The 22,211-nt window shown below is 40.1% G+C and overlaps 1 protein-coding gene across 3 annotated transcripts in view; it reads right to left on the minus strand.

The window, feature by feature from the left end:
* Positions 1-10,704: 10,704 nt before the first annotated feature.
* LOC149451179 (histone-lysine N-methyltransferase KMT5C-like) overlaps positions 10,705-22,211 on the minus strand; it is a 44,581-nt gene continuing 33,074 nt past the window's right edge. For 2 of the 3 annotated variants that reach the window (XM_089691012.1, XM_089691013.1), the window contains exons 6-9: positions 21,783-21,802; positions 18,457-18,593; positions 13,740-13,918; positions 10,705-12,786 (exon numbers count right to left, since the gene is read on the minus strand). In XM_089691012.1, the coding sequence (XP_089547138.1) occupies positions 11,300-12,786; positions 13,740-13,918; positions 18,457-18,593; positions 21,783-21,802 (1,823 nt within the window). In that variant the 3' untranslated portion in view covers positions 10,705-11,299. The remainder of the gene's footprint in view (positions 12,787-13,739; positions 13,919-18,456; positions 18,594-21,782; positions 21,803-22,211) is intronic. The other variant, XM_089691014.1, reaches the window with a different exon arrangement.

Below are 22,211 nucleotides of genomic sequence, written 5' to 3' on the forward strand. Positions count from 1 at the left end.
TTCCTACCCAGTGTCATTAGTACAGTATTGGTGCTTTTTATTAGCACTGATGACTGTATTAGTGTCACTGGAGATGTCAGAGGCAGTTAGTCTGTTCCCACCCAGTGTCAGTTATTGCAGTCCCGCTATAAGTTGCTGATTGCCTCCATTACTAGTATAATTAATAAATAAATAAAAATTCCAGTATATATACACTGCCATTTGTATACGCTATAACTTTCACACAAGCCATTTAATATACACTTATTGGGATCTTTTTTTTTTGTACCAGACATGTAGAAGAATACATTTTGGCCTAAATGTATAAAGATATTTTTATATTAGATATGTTTTATAGCAAAAAGTACAAAATATATATTTTTTTAATTTTAGGTCTTTTTTCATTTATAGTGCAGAAATTAAAAAAACGCAGTGATGATAAAATATCACCAAAAGAAAGCTCTATTTATATGAAAAAAAATTATATAAATTTAATTTGTGCACAGAGTTGCATGACCATGCAATTGTCAGTTAAAGTAGCGCAGCACCGTATAGCAAAAAATGGCCTGGTCAGGCAGGGGGGGGGGGGGTAAATCTTCTGGACGCTATAATATTAAACTATGTGAAAAAAAGATAGGAATCTAATGAATACTATTACATGCATTACCGCATGCTGCTACCAAAATACAGGCATTTTTGTAAATAGTAGTCCTTTAGCTCAGATGTCTACACTAATCTGGATTTTCAAGTTTGGAAGTGTTGCCTATAATTTTACTATTAGCTGGCTTTAGCAAACTTCAGCACCGGATAAAGCTTGTCAAATTTGTGGATTAAACAAACAGCTCTTAGAAATAAAGAAAGGCGTTCAGTATTTTTGTATGCAATCAATTTCTGATTTGCTGAGTGTTAGACGCCTGTCCCAAGTACACAAATTTCATAAGGCAGTATTATCTGCCACCTAGTGACCGGAAAGATTAAGTGCAGTCAGAGCCAACTCAGCCTGCCTTATCCTATTTGCCTTCAAGTGTTACTAAACCCAGGACCCTCCATGCACTATATCTGGTCTCCCACAGTACACACAACATGGAAATCCAATTATTTTAGTAAATATAAACTGCTAAATACCTTTTCTCATCTCAGTTAGAGCAGTCTTGTGACTTCAGCAGAGCACTGGTTAAAGCTTGTAGGCGGAGTTTTCTTTCTGCCCTAAGAGGATGCAGAACCCCTGACCCTCTGTCCGGACAGTGCAGATTGGACCTGTGCTGATCACATGCACTCTCCCAAGAAAAAAACCCTCTCTAGCAATACACACTAAACTGAGCATGTGCATGTGACTACAGGTTCAGTCTGTCTTATCAGGTGGACATTTGAACAAGAGAAGGGGCAGAGAAAACAGGACCAAACAGCCTTTTTACACAATGCAGAGGATTAACCCCTTAGGTTCCACAGTGAGTATAACAAGCATGCTTTACTGCATATACAGACTGATTTTACTGTTGTGGGTTTAGTCACACTTTAATTAGCCTGTATATCCTTATTCAAACTATTAAGTTGTGAACACACTACATACGTTTCAGTTGCTTTTTTTCTGCATCCAAAATGCACAGAAAGTAGGTTATATGGTTGTCAGTCATAGTTTACATCAGTGCTTGCATTTGCAGTGCATTTCCGTTGCAGAAAAAAAAAAAAGTAGAACAGGCTGCAATTGTCCTGCACGGAACTGTACTGGAATGCTGTAAAATGCACCGGAACACACTGGAATGCACCAGTCCCTATTTAAATTGAAGAAAAAGGGGAAAAAATGAACTGGAATGCTTCAAAAACGCATAAAAAAAATGCACTGTAATGCCAAAAATTTATCAAAAACATGCATACGGAAACGCATCCAGAACGCATCTCAACTGCGTTTCTATGGTGTGAACCAGCATTTACACTATGGTCCTGATGAACCTGCCAAAATTCGCTCCATTAGTGGGCCTGTTTCCACCCTCCTCGGACTGAAAAATCAAAGGAGTCGGGCAGATAATTGATGGCTGAACAACGGCTGGATCCAATCAGATGCAGCCAACATTCAAGTATCCACACTGCTGCGTACGTTTGTCATTTTCATACAGTTTGGGTCCCCTCTGTCTGTCTTCCTGTCGAAAGTAGAGCTCCAGTCTGCAGCCAGACCCCTCTCCTGAAAGCCCAAGACAAGGAGGTCCAAGAGGTTCTGGAAACAGAGATCCAAACTTTATGAAAATGACAAACGTACTATTCTTATTAAAGGGGGCAATGCTAGCAATACTGTGATACAAGCTCTACAGGATCTGCTTTTACCATTCTGGTGGGAAGTTGGAGTCCGGTCTCTTAAAGGGCCAGTAGCAAGGAAATAGCCACTAAGGCAGTGGTTCTCAACCTTCCTAATGCCGTGACCCTTTAATACAGTTCCTCATGTTGTGGTGACCCCCCAACCATAAAATTATTTACCCAGTAATTATAATTCATGAAGTGTCGTTTTACCTCCAATACTGCTGCTTTCAACACAGTAGCTGCTTTTAACAGAGTAGCTGCTTTCAACACAGCAGCTGCTTTCTACACAGTAGCTGCTTTTTACACATCGGAAATATGTGTTTTCTGATGGTCTTAGGGGACCCCTGTGAAAGGGTCGTTCGACCCCCAGGTTGAGAACCACTGCACTAAGGGATAACGGTGGATAAGCAAGAGATCAACCAACGTTATAGTGCTTATGACCTATATTTTATATGGGCCAAGGAAGAAGGTGAGTGCATGGTACACTCATTGGTGACAGGAAGCACTTTTGCACGTTGGATAAAGTGAATATTGAAACACTGTTTGCGGAGCACGGTGCGCTTTGCTTCAAAGTCAGTGCATATGTTTGGTTCACTCAATGTTTAGTTTACTTTAAACAGTGTTGCACTAGGTGATTTTTTTTTTTTATTTTTAATGCACGGTTTGGAGCCATGATTGAGTGAAGACACTTGAATTTATCGCCACATGAAAGCATTCATTCCTATAAAACACGTTTGACCTATTATAATATGTAGGTCGAACTTGAAGGTGAGCAGGGAGTGTTTTGAACACAAGCACATCTTTTGGAAAGTGATTGTAAAACACATTTATTTGGACACTTTTGGACTTGGGATCTGGACTTTTTTAGTTTATTATGAATTGATGTTTATGGTGCTATTTGAGGTTTATGTAATCAAATTTTTTGATGAGGAGTTAGCGCACTACATATTCTGGGTTTATATGTGTATTCACTGCTCAAACAATTAAAGGAACACTTTGAAAACACATCAGATCTCAGTGAGGAAAACTATCATGGTGGATATCTATACTGATATGGACTGGGTAATGTGTTAGGAATGTAAGGATGCCCCATCGTTTGATGGAAATGAAAATTATCAACCTACAGAGGACTGAATTCAAAGACACCCCAAAAATCAAAGTGAAAAAATTATACAGCAGGCTAGTCCGTTTGCTGAAATTTCATTGCAGAAACTCAGAATGGTACTCAGTAGTTTATATGGCCCCCATGTGCTTGTATGCATGCCTGACGTCAGGGTATGCTACTAATGAGACGACAGATGGCATCCTGGGGTATTTCCTCACAGATCTGGACCAGAGCATCACTAAGCTCCTGAACAGTATGAGGTGCAACTTGGTAGCATCAGATGGACCACAACATAATACCCCAGAGGTGTTCAATTGGATTTAGATCAGGCGAGGCTGGGGCCATTCAATGGTATCAATTCCTTCATCCTCCAGGAACTGCCTGCATACTCTCACCACATGAGGCCGGGCATTGTTGTGCACCAGGAGGAACCCATGACCCACTGCACCAGTGTAAGGTTTGATAATGGGTTCAAAAATTTCATCCCAATACCTAATGGCAGTCAGGGAGCCATTGTCTAGACTGTAGAGGTCTGTGCGTCCCTCCATGGATATGTTTCCCCAGACCATCACTGACCCACAACCAAAACGGTCATGCTGAACGATGTTACAGGCAACATAACATTCTCCATGGCTTCTCCGGACTCTTTCATGTTTCACATGTGCTCAGGGTGAACCTGCTCATCTGTGAAAGGCACAGGGCACCAGTGGCAGACCTGCAAGTTTTGGTGTTCAATGGTAAATGCCAATCAAGCTCTGTGCTGCCAGGCAGTGAACACAGGGCCCACTAGATGATGTCGGGCCATCAGGCCACCCTCCTGAAGTCTGTTTCTGATTGTTTGGTCAGAGACATTCACACCAGTGGCCTGCTGGAGGTAATTTTGTAGGGCTCTTGCAGTGCTCATCCTGTTCCTCCTTGCACAAAGGAGCAGATACCAGTCCAGCCAATGGTTTAAGGACCTCGTATAGCACTGTCCAGCTCTCCTAGAGTAACTGCCTGTCTCCTGGAATCTCCTCCATGCTCTTGAGACTGTGCTGGAAGACACAGCAAACCTTCTGGCAGTGGCACGTATTGATGTGCCACCCTGAAGGTGTTGAACTGCCTGTGCAACCTCTGTAGCGTCCAGGTATCTCCATTTGCCATCAGTAGTGACACTGACCCTAGCCAGATGCAAAAGTAGTGAAAAACCAGTCAGAAAAATTGAGTAGAGAAAGAAAGGTCAGTGGCCTCCACCTGTAAAAACCATTCCTGGTGTGGGGGTTGTCTAATTACCCATCTAGTGCACCTGTTAATTTTATTAACAAAGCAGCTGAAACTGATTGACAACCCCCTCTGCTACTTAACTGACCAGATCAATATCCCAGGAGTTTATTTGACTTGATGCTATACTCTGATTAAAAAGTGTTCCTTTTCAGTACCTGGATCAGTGCTTTTTTTTTTTTCTCATATCAGCCGAAAGGGGTGTTTTCAACAAAACGTTTCAGCCACCCAAATTTTGGTGCATCCCTACAGTTTATGAAAAAAGTTAAAGAACACTTACAAAGCACACCTGGGATAATGCACTAGGCTGGTGAATCCTCTGTTTTCTTGCAGTTATTACCAGACTTCAGCAGTCGTTAGAGTGCAGCAACACTTGGTACGCCCCTTGATGTCATTATAAAAAGAAGCACGTGCGAATAGACCCTAGTCCACCACCCTTATCCGCAGGAGGTATTATATCATTTGAGCTAAAAGAAAACTAATGTAACCACTGCATCTCAAAATGGTAAGCTGTAATATATCATTTTTGTTTAGATGCAATTTAATCTATATATGTGTGAACCTGGCCTGGTTAGGAATAAAAAAAAAGTGCTAACACAATTATATTACACACATCCATACTGTACATATACACACAGTGCATTCATAAAGTATTCAGACTTCCTTCAGCTTCCTCAATTGTGTTATGTTGGAGCGTGATAGTACAGTTAAGGGGGGGGGGGGGGGGGGGGGGGAGAAGAACTCCTGCTTCCAAGCACCTGGGCAGTCACAGTGGGAGCAGGTACCTGTCAAAATCAGGCACCCGCTCTCCCAAAAGGTGCCAATCCTTAACGGGAAGCAGGGGATAAGTCCCTAAAGCGCAACTTCCACTTTTGTTTTTTCTAAAATAAATTCAGACATTTCTAAAACTCGGTTTTCATCTTGTCATTATGGGGTACCAAGTGAAGATTGAGGGGAAAAGTTATTTAAACTGTAGTATCAGCAGTACTGAATACACTGTATCCATCAATCTCCAACTGCACACTATTCCCATTCCTTTCCACTTAATTCTCATTCAAGGATTCTGGTTCTCCCTGTCTTTTCCACTATTGTTTCATAGTCCTATCCGTGAAGAAGAAACAAAAACTATTAAAAGATAGTCTTAACGACAGAGCTCAATAGGATCTTTGGCCTGCAGAGCACACACTTACTGTTCACAACAAGCTTGGCACCAACCATAAATTCTAATGTTGCACCCTCTGAGTATACAAGCCACTATAAATCCTAGAGGGTATTTTTCAGTTCAAATCAATACTCTGGTTTTCCCATCTTACCCAATTGCTTTGCCTAGTCTCATCTGCCTTATTGACACACACACGTGTGCAATGACAGTTCTAGTTTTGTTTTTGTTTTGTTTTTTATGTTATATGCTCCTGTTGACAACCTCACTAGAAAGCTTTCCTATTGGTGTTGGTTGTTTCAGGTCATACAGATTTTTGGGGGAAAAAAAAAAATCAGGAAGTCGTAAGTAATAGCAGCCTATGGTACACACAACTGCAGAAACACACGATTATATAAAAACACCTGTCAAAATAAATAAAAAAACATCACAAGGAACATAAAAAAATGACACCTGTCAAATCTGGTTTGATTAAAAGTGGCTTCAGCTTAGTTCCCCAGCCATGTGAGAACCCCCCCTAATGAGTTTCACCCTAGTGGGGCTTAATTGGGGGACTGGGCTGATGCCTAAATAGGATTCACAGGATGCTGAAATAGTTTGCAGAAGAGGGCCATTTCTCTATACTCAAGGATGAGCTGATGTTCAGCACCTACCCAGCAGTCTATCTAGCCACCTGGGATAAGGAATTAAGGCATCTAATCAGAACCATTTTACTTTTATCAGGTGGAACACAATACAATCCCACCCAAAATCTCTGAAAATTTGTGTTTGGGGGAGAAAAAAAAAAAAGAGAACAGCATTTTGTAAAACTGATCTAAACCAACCAGAAAATATGGCTGATGGCAGCTGACCCCACACCTTATACTTAAAACTAATTGAAACCCATCCCCCCCATGTTTAAGATACAGTAAGGCTAGGTTCACACCTATGCAGTTTGCATTTGATCCATTTCTGCAGAGCTGTTTTTTTTGTTGCTAGGCAGATTAAAATGCATCAAAAACACACTACAAGCTTTTCTGCAGCGTCGCCATTTAAGTTTATAGAACCAAAAATGCAACATTTTCTGTTTGAAAAGAGTCGGGGACTTTTTTTTTTTTTTTTTAAAAAAGCACACCGGGTGAAAAACACAGATGTTAATGTGTCCCATAGGAAATCCTGTTAAATGGACTGTAGTGCGTTTCTGGAAACCGCTTAGGTGTGAACCTAGACTAAAGGGAGGGTTATAACCTGAAAGGTTTTTGTCATGTGTCCAATTATAGACATTACCCTTCACCTCCTTTCCCATAGTCTAAACAGGAATGAGAGGAATCCCTTGGGTGTCACCAGAACTATTGCCCCCACTAGAGGATTGTCCCCCTATTACCTTTTATAGTGTTGCTGACACTTCTTGTGTTCCTACACGTGACAAACAAAAACACCTGAGCTCTCTTGGCTCCCCCTATACAAAATAGGTGCTGTAATACACAGTTATGAGTAAAACCAAATATAACCCACAATACACAGCACTTACATAAAGTGCAAACAATTGTACACGTGTAATTGCTAATATATAAACGTGTGACTTCTTAAATATATACAGTGCTTCATATATATCCTTCAAATCAAGCCATTGTCCATAAAGTGCAACAGTTCCTTCACGACAAAGTGCAATGATATACGTCTCCTCTGTGTAAATAAAGTGCTTCATGCAATTCCACCACTTCCAATTTCTGTTCCTTGTGCTCCACTCCACCTCCGCATGCCACCACTACTGAGACCTCACCAGACAGCCATGACCTTCTCAATTAAGAATTGGTCTATATGCGCTTGCTTGTATAAATAGGATCCCCACTCCACCATGCTCTTCACTTGTGACTTCACTATGGGTATCATGTATAAAAAAAAGGGAGAAGGAGACTCCAATAGTGTAAAATACCCTTTATTAAAAACTCACATAGCAAACATAAAACCATTGGCATTTAATGGTGCATAGCACCCTGCACTTGTGTTTAAAACGCTCAATCTCATACCCGGCCCGCCTTGCATGAGGCAGAGCTACGGGAAGGGGCGACCCAGAACAGTGAGAGGGCATGGCTGTCTAGTGAATTCTCAGTAGTGGTGGCACACGGAGGTGGAGTGGAGCACAAGCAGCAGAATTTGGAAGTGGTGGAATCGCATGAAACACTTTATTTACACAAAGAAATTACATATCGTTGCACTTTCATGAAACAACTGTTGCACTTTATGGACAATGGATTGATTTGAAGGATATACATAAAGCATTTTAAAAGTTTAAGAAGTCACAAGTTTATAGTTTATATATTAGGAATTACACGTGTACATTTGTTAGTTGCACTTTATATTTATGTAAGCACTGTAGATTGTGGGTTATATGAATATAAATAAACCTATGTGGCAGTGTCATGCAGTTTAAAGTACATTAATCCATTGAACATATAAAAGTGCGCTATCCTAACACATCAATGTATTATATGCTTCATATATCAAAACAAATGCGATCAAATAAAACACCAAAAGTCCACGAGAAATGTACACAATAGATCTTAAATTTGTGCAAGATTTCCAAAGACATGCTGGTAGGTTAATTGGCTCCTGTCTAAATTGTAGTATGTATATGTATGAATGCGAGTTAGGGACCTTAGATTGTACACCCCTTGAGGGTTAGGGAGTGATGTGAATGTACAATATATGTAAAGCACTGTGTAAATTGACAGGGCTGTATAAGTACCTGAAATAAATAATTTCAATTCCTTAGTTCGTTTATATAGCCTCCACTTTTAAGCTTATCACCATGTGTATCTCTTCCATCACCTATTTCCATATGCTCTCACCCTGTTTTGACCCAACAAAAAAGGTCTCATGCTCCTTCCCCTTATAGTGAGGACTTTATCATTGGAGAGGGGGCTCTCTCCTCCTCCTCTCTGATGATTTCAATCCACCTCCATCCTCCACAATCCAACATACACAAGATTCCCTCAAAAGGGGACCACTTGATGAAGTTACGCGATTGGCTGACGTAACCACAGGGAGGAGCTGAAGCTTATCCATACTATGAGCCTGGATACTGAAGTACGCCAGTTATAGTGTACAATATAAGTTGAGTATATTTTAAACTTTGATAAAATATTGGTACCCATACAGAGCGCTTGCTATATTTTTTTTGAGAGAATCTCAGGTGTATGTTGCAGGATTGCAGAGGATGGAGGTGGATTGAAATCATCAGTGGAGAGAAGGCGAGAGCCCCCAATATAAGGGGAAGGCGCATGAGAGCTATTGTTGGGTTAAAACATTAAGGTGAGAGCATATGGAAATAGGCGATGGGAGAGATACAAGTGATAAGAAGGTAAAAAGTGGAGAATATATAAAATTACATTAAGGAATTGAAGTCTTGCACAAATATAAGAACTAATTGTGGACATTTTTCATATGGACTTTTGGAATTTTATTTGAGCACATTTGGGAATTTGAACACATTTGTTTGGACATATGCAACATAATACATTGGTGTGTTAGGAATATTATTACACAGGATTTATATAGCGCCAACAGTTTGAGCAGCGCTTTACAATGTGAGGAAAAACCATACAGTTACAATTAGGGATGCACAGAAATTTTGGTGACCAAAACATTTCGGCCGAAAATGTCCCTATCGGCCGGTGGCAGATATGAAAACCAGCACCAATATAGGTGCCGAAAATAACCCTGCCCCCTCGCCGCCCATTTGCTGGCTCAGTCTTACCCAAGAAACCACCAAATGATCCCAGCGCTGGGCATAGAGATAAGTGAAGGAAAGATGGCCTCCACTCACCTCTATGCCCTTGGAGTCCCGGAGCGATGTCACTTCCGGTTTCCAACACCTTGTAAACAAGGCCATTTTGTTTTTTTAAATTACTAGATCAATGCTTTTCTTGATCAAATACTTTAATTATAAAGAGATGTGGGGTCTTGACATTATTTCTCAAGGATGCATGCATTCCTCATGATAGGAATAAAAGTGATTTTTTTTTTTTATTTTTAAAGAGACCAAAAAAAAAAAAAAAAAGTTTCAAGTGCCCCCGTCTCCCTATGCTCACATGTAGTGATGAATGCATACGTATGTTACACATATGTTTATTGTGTTCAAACCACACATGTGAGGTATTGCCACAAACATCAGCGCAAGAGCAATAATTCTAGCCCTAGACCTCCTCTAACTTTACACTGGTAACCTGTAGACATTTTTAAAGCATCACTCATGGAGATTTTTTAAGTACTGTAGTTTGACACCATTTCATGAGCGTGCGCAAATTTTAAAAGCAGGACATGTTGGGTATTGAAAAAAATTGCATTTAAAAAAATTTCTAAAATCGTTCTATTTCAGTTTTGGCCAAGTGCATCCTGAACTTTTGGTACCAGAATTTTCATTTTGGTGCACCATATTTACAATACAATTGAATACAGGAGGAATCAGAGCTTACAATCTAAAAATAGGATAACTCACTTTGTATGTTAGATGGATTAATGCACTTTATACTGCGCAACACTGTCACATAGATTTATTTATATTTTGAAAGAAAAAAAAAAATAATATGATGCAACTGCAGTGTGAGCTGGAGTTTGGATGTACTAGCAGATTTAGATACACTAACAAAGTGATGCCAAACACTAATCTAAGTGTCCTGCGTCACTAATACAGGAGGTGTGTTACTGGCCATATCACCAGGTAAAAGACAAAAAAAGAACAAAAAACAAAAACACACACCTAAGAATTGCTAAACTGCAATACATTACATTTTGGGTCTGAGTATTATACAGCTGTAAAATTACTTTCAAGGTGTAACATAAATACATAAATAAAAAGGAAAACTAAACAAAAAAAAAAAAAAGCCTAAAGCATGCTTAATGGCTTGTTTTGTATCAGTGACACAGCTTGAGCTTTTAGAAAGATTTTTAATCCTGCTGGTACCATATTTAGTACAGTCAGTTTTCGGTGTTTTGTTTTTGTTTTTTTTACAACAAAAGATGCATCAAATACAGATCATACAATACAGAAACTTTGCCATTACATAAAAAGCAATGTTGTTTAGTGGCAAAAAGTCTCCAATCCTAAAAGGGATAACCTTTTAGATAATAGACATAGCACCATAGAGATTAACAACCCATGATAACACAAAAGCTAACTAATGGGAGTGCATATTCAATGAAGGCAAATTATAAACCTGGACAAAGCATGTCTGTATTGATGTCCATCAAGTTTTTTTTTTTCCTTTTAAAAAATAGAGGATGAAGACACTACATAAAATTGGATGTCAACCTGCTTTAGAGACTAAGGCAAACTGGTGTGTTAATTCAAAGAGGAGCTTGGGAGGGGATGATAAAGTCATTGAAAAATATATAAAACCAAACAGCACCCACGGTCAATACATTTGACCTGGCAAAACTGTAAATCCTGCAGTTTCTTCATCTAAACTTTGGAATCACTAACAGAAAAAAAAAAGGAATGACATTATTGGGGTTTGGGCTTTTCAGTTAGACTCATCACTAGCGGAGGATGCAATGTCCAGATCTATAGAACCATTATTAACAACAAGACGCAGTCTTTTGGAAGGGGTAAAAGGACTAAAGGTCACACTTTTTTTCTTGCTGCCATTAGTCAAAAGTTCAGACTGTGGTGAGATGAACATGCTCATGTCAGCAGCTCCCTCTGTTAATGGCACAGGACATGTTTGTGCTTCTGAAACAGAGATTCTTCTTTTGAGATTGTTGTTTAAACTAAGTTCTACGTATGGCTTTAAAGATAGCTTGGGATCCGACTGCAGTTCGACACTAAGTAGTTTATGAGGAGCAGAGTGACGCCTTTCAAGTCTACTACTTCTGTGGTTGCCTGCCAGTTTATTGTGCCCATTAAAGTCTAGATGAGTTGTCTGTCTTCGGTCTTTTGGCTCTTCAAACAATATAGGTCTGGATCGTAAAGAGAAAACTTTACTTGTGTATGTCCTTGGTTTCACATTTCTATCAGCTGGTTCAGTTAAAGAGCTGTCTGCATCCACGACCTGACTGTCAACAGCATTTTTCACTACCATCTGATCATGAGCAATTCCAGTAAATGGCTTTTGATTGCAGCTACGCTTATGCTTTCTGACATAATAGAAAGAGCTTGGAGTGTTTGAATATTCAGCACCTGAAACTCTTGATTTGCTCAAGTTGACTGTGATGTAATGTGTTAAACCAAGCTTTTTAGGCGACATAAAATCTGGAGAGAATTTGAAGCTTGAATTGTTTAGGTTCACAGTGTTTTCAGGTAAGGATCCAGCTGGTGGAAAGTTATCGTCCTCCTGCATTTGAGACACTACAGTTGAACATAATCTATTAGAGTTTAAAGGAGAAACAAGAACACCCAACTCTGGTTGAGCCATGGTGATATCAGCGCCATTTATGTTCATTCTGTCAGAGTTTGAAATGGAATCGGATGCAAAGTTTTGATTTTCAGAGACATCTACATCTGGTTCATCTATACACAAGCTGGTACAGGTTGAGAGGATTTCGGAATCTAAGCTCTCCTCCACCACACTATGTTCATTCAAAGTATGATCTTTGGCGTTTTGCTCCACAGCATTGGTTTTGCCTTGTAGAGATATTCGAGATGAATTGTGCAGGGCTTTATCTAAGCCTTGGTAAAACCTTAGCTTATCAGGACTTACATTTTGCCGCTTAAGTCTCACCACAGGTTCTTTGCCCAATTTGCAGCCATGGACTTCACTAGGTGTTCCTGCAGCTGAGTGTCGACTACATTTGGAATTGTGCAGGTTTATGCGAATGTCTCTTATGATGGTTCCTGGAGGCAATGCAAAATTCACTTGCATTTGTGACCTATTAATAGAACAGCGCCGAGTTCCATGGCAAGACCGGGAATATGGAGATGAAAGTGGCGACCTGAGACGTGACAGAAAAGTGCTATTCTTGCAATTTACAGGGCTCTTTTTGAGGCTTGGTGATGATCTACATCTTAAACCTTAAAATAAAACACAATTATGTGAGCATGAATCAGTAACTTTATCATGATACAGACATAGGATTGGAACAAAATACAATTACAGTAAACATTTAAAAATTACAGCTAAAGAATGAGCCACATGTACAAATAAATGATCCACAAGTACATCTTTAAAAAGGTCACATTTGCATTTCCGTGGTAATTTTGAGTTCCAAGGACAGAATAGGAAGTGTGAAAAATTACAGAACCATCCTTTACTAGTTTGGACAATTCACACCTTCAGTGATTTAAAACCAAGAATTAAACATTTATAGAAAAAAAAAAAAAAAAAAACCCAAAAAAAAACACTTTCCTGCACCCAAGGATGGGATTAGGCAACTAGTACAGGCTGGTTCCACACTTGTCACGCCTCCCATCTGGTCCTTCAGTTGCCAATACAGGGATTGAAATTTGATTGGTTCAGCAGGGACTGGCTGAATTTTGATTCATGCATGGGGCTAGCTGGTTGTACACAATCTGATCCATTGATCAACTTGTGTACAACTAGCCTGTCGGGTTTTTCCTGAACAGTAAGTGCCACCAGCTATAGCTGGCAACACTGATCGTTGTATTCTGCCAGCAGGGAAGGATCCCTGCTGGCAGAACACATTAGGAGGAGCGATTCTCCCATCCACACTGAATGTGTACATGGGGTAATCAGTTTTTTTTTTTTCATATCTATATTTCAACCAGCTGGTTGAATGAAAAAAAGAAGGAAGGCGGTATGGCCTGACTTGGACAACAACATCTGACCTTTCATGGTGATATGATCAAGGAGTTGGCACTACCTGTTTGGATACAAATGCAGGGGAATTTTCCAAACTTTCATTAAAACGGAAGTGGCGGCTTTGACAAGCAACAAAAACTTCAACATTATAGAACAAATCAAAATATATTCAAGAAAAAAAAAAAAAAAAAGAAAAGAATCTTACTTGAGACACGTTTTCTTTTTCGGGTAGTGCCATGCTGGGTTTGTTTGTCACTATGACCTTGCAACCTTTGCAGGCGACCATCAGTTTCTCTGAGCTGGTATTTCTCTAATGAGGTAGATTCACAGGGCTCTCTCTTTTGAAGTCTGAATGCTCCCTCCCCTTTTCTGAAAGGAACACATCTTGAAATGCACATGCATGTGAAAAAGACAAATATTTGCACCAGTGAAGCAAAACCTTTAAATAAAATATTGTGAAAAGTATCCCTTGAACTGTAATAGTGATGGATTTATACAATATACTGCTTCAAGTATTGGGGCACCTGTCTTTACATGCACATGAACTACAATGGCATCCCAGTCTTAGTCCGCAGGGTTCAATATTGAGTTGGCCCACCCTTTGCAGCCATAACAACTTCAACTCTTCTGGGAAGGCTGTCCGCAAGGTTTAGGAGTGTGTCTATGGGAATGTTTGACCATTCTTCCAGAAGTGCTTTTGGGAGGTCAGGCACTGATGTCAGGCCTCTGCAGGCCAGTCAAGTTCCTCCACCTCAAGCTCGCTCATCCATGTCTTTATGGACCTTGCTTTGTGCACTGGTGCACAGCCATGTTGGAACTGCTCTAGAGCCCAGAGCTTTGCACCACTGCATCCGACGCTTTGCATTGCACTTGATGTAAGGTTTGGCTGCAGCTGCTCAGCCATGGAAATTCATTCCATGAAGCTCTCTCTATATACTGTTGTTGTGCTAATCTGAAGGTCACATGAAGTTTGAAGGAATTTAGCTATTGACTCTGCAGACAGTTGGTGACTTTTGTGCACTTCAACATGCGCTGACTCCGCTCTGTCATTTTACGTGGTCTACCACCTGGTGGATGAGTTGCTGTTCCCAGTTGCATCCACTTTGATACAACACTATTAACAGTTAACTGTGGAATATTTGGTAGCAAGAAAATTTCAGATGGACTTCTTGCACGGGTGGCAACCTATCACGGTACCACGCTAGAGTGACCCATTCTTTCACAAATGTTTGTAGAAGCAGTCTGCATGCCTAAGTGCTTGATTTTATACATCTGTGGCCATGGAGGTGATTGGAACACCTAAATCCAATGATTTAGAGGGGTGTCCCAATATTTTTGGCAATATAGTGCATGTACATACAACCCCAATTCCAAAACAGTTGGTATGCTGTGTAAAATCTACATAAAAACAGAATGCAATGATTTGCAAATCTCAACTCAGTATTTTACCCACAATAGAAAACAAGATGTTTAAAACAGGAAACAAAAAACATTTTGAATTTGATGGCAGCAAGATGTCTCAAAGTTGAGACAGGGCAACAAAAAGCTGGCAAAATAAGTGGTACTAATAAGAGCCAGAAGAGCATTTTGCATCTAATTAGGTTAATTGGCAACAGGTCAGTAACATGATTGAGTATGAAAAGGACATCTTAGAGAGTCAGTGTCTCAGAAGTAAAAATGGGCAGAAGGTTCACCAATCTATAAAAAGCTGCGGTTAAAAAAGGTCAAACAATTTCAGAATAATGTTCAACATAAAATTGCAAAGACTTTAAATATAGGATTATCTATAATACATAAATGCATTTATTACAGGTACTTATACAGCGGCATCAATTTACGCAGCACGAGATATAGATATATAGAGATATAGATATATAGATATATAGATCTCTCTCTCTCTCTCTCTCTCACATTCACATCAGTCCCTAACCCTCAAGGGGTGTACAATCTAAGGTCCCTAACTCACATTCATACATGCACATAGTAGGGCCAATTTAGACAGGATCCAATTAACCTACCAGCATGTCTTTGGAGTGTAGGAGGAAACCGGAGTACCCGGAGGAAACCCACGCAGGCTCAAAGAGAACATGCAAACTCCAGGCAGGTGGTGCCATGGTTGGGATTCAAACCAACGACCCTAGTACTGCCAGGCGGAAGTGCTAACCATTTAGCCACTGTGCTGCCCAATCAAAATATTCTGAGAATCTGGAGAAAATCACAGTGTGCAAGGGACAAGGTAGAAATACAATACAGAAAGCCTGTTATCTATGGGTCCTCAGGTGACACTGCATTAAAAACAGGCATGACTTGGTGATAGACATCACTGCATGGACTTGGGAATACTTCCAAAAATCGTCTGAAATCAGTTCACCATGCCATCCAAAAATGCAAGGCAAGGCTCCATCATCCAAAGAAGCCATTTCTGAAAATGATCCAGAAACGCTGTTTTCACTGGGCCAAAGCAGATTTAAAATGGTCTGTTGCACATTGGAAAACTGTTCTGTCAGATGAATCAAAATTTTACATTTTTGGAAAGCATGGGCATTGCACCCTCTAGACAAAGATTAGAGGAACCTCTTGGCTTATCAGCACTCAGTTCAAAAGTCTACATCTCTGATGGTATGGGAAGGGGGGGGGGGGTAGGGGTGCATTAGGAAATGGGCAGCTTGCACACCTGGAAAGGCACCATCAATGCTGAAAAGATATATCCAGGTTTTAGAGCAGCACATACTCCCAGCCAGACCAGGTCTTTCAGAGAAGGCCTTTCATATTACTAAACCACATTCTGCATCTGTGACTGGAGCATGGATTTGCAGTGGAAAAGTCCAGGTATTTAAAACAAGCTCGCCTGCAGTCCAGACCTTTAATGGAAAAACATTTGGTGCACCTTGAAATGATAAATACGACGAACACAACAAAAAGGGGATGGTAAACCTGCTCCTGTCCAGACATTGAGATGTACTGCTGCAATCAGTTTCAAAAATTACTTTTTTTTTCTAAAAATGGTACATTTTCTAAGTTTAAACATTTGCCATGTGTGCCATTTACGATTGTGAATATTTTGGTTTATGAGATTTGCAAATCATTGCATTCTGTTTTTATGTAGATTTTACACAGACTCCTAACTTTTTTGCAATAGGGGTTGTAATAAAATCCAGTCAGACACTGAAATATCCCTTGTAGAAAGAAGTGACTGCTGGATTAGGCTCACTTTTGTCTGCCAGTGTCTAAATCCTTATATAGACCGCAGTATAACCCAACAATAATTGAATTCCTGCATTCTTAAAAACGCTAAAGAAATATACATTTGGAAAAAGGATATTAAAAGACCCAACTACTACTCAACGTATGGGCTAATATGCATACATTAAATTAGTTTTCATAGATTGGTTTCTACAAGACTCTCCAGTCAAAAAAAAAAAAAAAAAAAAAAAAGTCAAGTGGGAGAGTGATATTTCCCCTACTCATACACAAAACATAACTGGGCTCAGTAATACTGCTGAAGAAAAGACACCAACTAGGAATGTGCCCTGCATGACAGCTAATATGGTACAATAGGTTGTATAACAAAGTAACATGAAGGCCAATTATTTATTTCTTGGATTTGAATGCAAATAAGAGCGGTCACAACATTTGGCCAATAAGACAAAATAAGAAAAGGACAGTTTTAGTGAAGTTTGATTGTAAACTAGCAGTGCTGGGTTTAGAGGTGCACATTGAACACTTGATCGGATGGCCATCAATCTACAAGCAACAGGCAAAAGGGAAGGGGGGCTCAGTTATTAGATTACAAAAGTGTAATTTGGTTTACGTGGAAGGTGGAGCATCAATTGGGGGATCATCAGTTGATACCATACACATTCAGAAATTATTCAGGCCCCCTTTCACTTTTTTCCCAATTTTATATTGCAGCCTGATACTACAGTTGTTACAATTTTTTTACGCTCATCAGTCTATATTCAATATCCCAAGACAACAAAGTGAAAACAAAATTTTAGAAATAAATTGCAAAATTAATGAAAAAGGAAAAAATATATCACATTGGCATAAGTATTCAGCCTAAAAACCTTTTGGAAACTCCAAGTGGACTTTCATGTGTTTTGCACTTAGGAGAGGCTTCTGTCTAGCCACTCCACCATAAAACCCAGATAGGTGGAGGGCTGCAGTGATGGTCGTCCTTCTGGCACTTTGTCCCATCTTCACACAGGGTGTCGGGAGCTCAGTCAGAGTGACCATCTGGTTCTTGGTCACCTCTTACTGAAGCCCTTCTCCCCCGAATGCTCAGTTTGTCTTAGCGACCAGCTCTTGCATGAGTCCTGGTTGTGACAAACTTCTTCCATTTGAGAATCAGAGTCCACTGTGCTCTTAGGTACCTTCAGTTTAGCAGATTTTTTTTGTAGCCTTCCCCAGATGTGTGTCCTATCCCTGAACTTTGTAGGCAGTTCCTTTGACCTCATGGCTTTTGCTCTGACACAGTATGCATGGTCAGCTGTGACGGCTTTTATAGAGAGGTGTGTGACTTTCCAAACCATGTCCAACCAATTTACATTTACCACAGGTGGACTTCAATCAAGGTGTAGAAATCTCAGCAATGATCGTGAGAAATGGGATGCACCCGAGCTAAAATTTCAAGTGTTGTTGAAAAGGGTCCGAATACAAGTACTTGTGATATTTCAGTTCTCTTTTTAATAAATTCACAGACATTTCAAAAATTCTGTTTTCACTTTATCATTATGGAACATTGGGTATTGGGTGTAGATTAATGAGAAAAAAAAAAAAAAGGACTTTAAACAACTGCAACATAACAAAACTGAAAAATGTGAAGGGGGTCTGAATACTTTCTGAATGCACTGTACACCCTCTCTCTCCCCCCAAAGTGAAGTGGTACTTCCCATAGCCTGGACTTTAAATAGAACACTCACCTTTCACAAGTGCAGCACTCGCACATCTCATTCTTCTCTCCGAAAAAACTGTCTCCATAGAAGCAGGTGATTTCATCGTCTGGCTTAATGTCCCTGAGAACTTTTACACAAGCTGTATTTCCTTCTGTTGGAACAAACTGAACCACAGAAGAGGAAATTAAGTAAGAGCACTTTTATTACACATCAATTAAACAAGGAATAAAAAAACACAAAAAAAACACAAACAATGCAAGGGCCACCATATAACCCCTCCAACTCCGTTCTTTAGCAAGCATTAAAACCAGAGGGGAGGGTGTCCTGCATCCTGCACCGTATTCCAAGCAATGGATTTTACTGACAAGTCAAAATATTTTCTGGGGCATGGCGAGAAAGCATGCAAGAAAAATTCATGATATCGCAGTGGAAATGGGAGTGGGTACCTGTCAAAACCTGGTACCTGCTCTGTGACAGAAATATTTATCAACAATCTCCCTCAAGAAATTTAAGATAGATGAATTCAACTTTTTCAGACTGTTGAAAATATTGGAGTTTTGTCTTATGATAGACAGGTTATTCTAGTGAAAGCAAACAAGACAGCATATGTAAGGTACTTTGTGTATTCAGGAGTGGGCTTGTTGCCAGGCGGTCTGTGGTGGACACCCCGAGTAATCAAAGCATTGTTTGAGTGCTTGGTTAGCTTACTGTTAGCGGTTGACTGTACTTTTTACCATTTGCACTGTTTAGGGTAATGTGATCAAGCTCTTACCTAATCAGTGTGGGGTGTTTATCATAATGTGGAATATTTGTTTTTATTGTTCATGTGGGGACTGCCCCCATTTCTGAGTGTATAAAAACCTGTATTTCTGTTGACTAAAGAGTTCCAGTTTTGCACCTAAGCTAGTGTTGCCTAGTCTTGCGTGTGATGCCCAACTAATACCTTGTTCCTGTGTTCCAGTGGTGAGTAAACAGTTCTCTGATGGAAGCACTCAGGCAGTCCATCACACGCTCCCCACAAAGGTGCCAATCCTTAGGTGGGAGCAGGGGACAGGGCCTTAAAAACAGACCTTCCCCTTTTGGGTGGAGCTCTGCTTTAAGGTGATAGACCTTATCCTTATCTCCTGGGTTCAGTCCAAATTTAGGTTTACTACTTAAGAAAAAAAAAAAAAAAAAGGGAGAAGGACAGTATAACCTTCAAATACTGTGGGGTGTCTAGTTCTCTCAGTGATGTCTCCTCTTGAAGACTAAGCCTACTGTTCATCTCCTAGAAAACAGGATGCAGTCTGTCTATAGTCTAGACATTAAAGAGTTTACATGGCTCCTCCAGCTGATCACCTTCTGCAACATCATGCAAGAACATTTGAAGAAGTTTCAAACAGCTTTCACACAAAGATAGTGACTTATCCCAAAAGGCTGATATGTACACATGAGCTTTGATGTATCCTTTTACCGTGCTTACTAACAAAAAGGACCATTGCACATGTGAATAAATTTCAGCATAAAGCTGGCTATACATGTATCGAATTTCGGCCAGTTCAGCAGGAACTGGCCAAATTTCGGTGTGTGCGTAAACATGTCTGTTTAATAGAATCCAGTGGTTAGACCGGCTTCTGTCGAACAGTCCATCTAGAAAACTACCACCTCCAAAGGCTGCAGCGCTGATCAATGTAAAAAAACAAAAAAACAAAAAAAGTAACGCTACCAGCTACCATAGATAACTAGCAGTTGCAGTGCTAGTTCTGGATGGGACCCAAGGGAACTTCTGAGTCCGGATGTTTAAAAAGGGCACCAGTAAGAATAGTTGCTATACCCATGCGGCTTTAAATTGGCCTCTGGGGCTCACAGGATTAAAGAACCATATACCAAGAGAAAAATCTTAACTGGATTTGTGTCAATTTGTCAACCAGTCAAGATTTGTCTTTAGTCTATGGTTCTTAATTAAGAAATAAAATGCTAAGGTTTAGAAATGACGCTCTATAAGCAAATCCATGATGGTCAAATTTGCAAGTAGGATAATACAGCAGAAGTGTATATACCGAGTTGCTGCCTAATGGTTTTACTGAAGATATGGATTCAGTACTAGTATGCAACTGCCATGAAGTCAATTCTCAACATTCATACTTGTTTCATGCCAAAAGGTTAAGCATTACAGGTTATGATAGTGACCAATGCATTCCCCTCACACCAGGATTCCTTTAAAGTCTATTTCCACTTTTGCAGGTAAAAATGCAAAAAAAAATGCAAAAAAAAAAAAAAAAAACACACCTCACTAGACATTATACTTGCCAAGTGTTCCCATTCATACAACATGCCCATTTTTTTTATCCTTCTCAGCTTTAGAAGGTTTCTTAGGAGAAGGTGCCAGGTCCGCATGCCGCACAGACCTGACCGCAGGGGGTTTTATACATAACCCAGTGGCTGCAGCCACCAGGATTGTGTATAAAACTGACAGGCAGACTCCTGCCTGCCAGGTGGAAGCAGTCAGGCAGCTCTGCTGTAGCCGATCACTTCCACAGCCCCCTGTGCCCTTCCCAGGGGTTCCCGCCATGTAAAAATCGTGCTCTGCTTGCCCATCTGGGAACCCAGGGAGAGCCATAACAGGTGCTGGTGAGTAGGGGGGGGAGAGGAGAGAGGAGTGCAGACCAGCCTTCAATTCACTGTGACTTGGAAGGCAATATCCATGACTTCCCGGTCACGGCTGGTCATTTCCTGGCTAGAATAGCTGGGGAAAGATGTATTACAATGCGCACCAAAAAAAATCATCACAATCACTTTATGTCCCTATGTAATTTGGGGGGGGGGGGGGGGGGGGTTTGGGGGAAACAAAACACACACCACAACACCCTTACACCCAAGCACACAATCCCCCCCCAAAAAAAAAATTGAGGCACCCCCACATATGAACGTAAACGCACATGTTGGGGCATCTACACATGAAAATGCCGATTGTGATGCATATTATATATCAGGGGGGTTTTGTGTAATCTTCAAGCCTAAACCTATATAAGCATGTATGCAAAAACTGCTCAGGCAGCGAAAGGGTTAAAGACTTGCCTGGACAGCGCAGACAAATGTACATTATAGCAAACACAATTTCCCATCCCCTCAAACAAAAAAGGCAAAACTAGTGAAATTTTTCCTTCCTGGAGGGTCCAGAATAGAATCTAAAAAAAAGGTAAGCAACAATTCTGAAATCTTTTTAAGTTATGCTATGTGAATGGAGATAGGTAACAAATATAAAAAGTAGGTGTTCTCAATTCGGCTGGGGAAAAAAAAAAAAAAAAAAACAAAAAAAAAGCAACACAACCCGCCAAAAAAAACTCCATTTACTTTGTGCAGTGTAAATTTACCTTGCAGTTGGGCCGACAGTCTTATGTTCACAGAAGTAATGAAAACATGAAGAAAAAAAAAATATATAATATGAATACAAGCAATTGAACTAGAATTATACAAGAAAAACCCCCAAAAATGACATACTTAAACACACAAACCTTGCCCATAGCATCTATTTTGTTAGCATATTATCTGTGATTTCTATAAAATTAGTTACAAGCCAAGTCTATGCACAGTCACAAACTACTATTCCTATACACTGTATGTTTAAAATTACAGTAACCAAAACAAATAGCTTTCTGTTTATTTTACTTCGCCTGTAACAGGACTAACAAGTTACTATGGGCTGGCAAACTCTGCACTGGTTTTGGAATCTGAACCAGGGTTTCTTTTGAAAAATGTTCAAGAAGCCAGCTATGGAGGCTATGTAAACCTATGCAGTTTAC

This window comes from Staurois parvus, unplaced genomic scaffold, assembly GCF_062004578.1.
Source record: "Staurois parvus isolate SC_StPar_1 unplaced genomic scaffold, SC_StPar_1.0 ptg000548l, whole genome shotgun sequence".
Taxonomy (NCBI): domain Eukaryota; kingdom Metazoa; phylum Chordata; class Amphibia; order Anura; family Ranidae; genus Staurois; species Staurois parvus.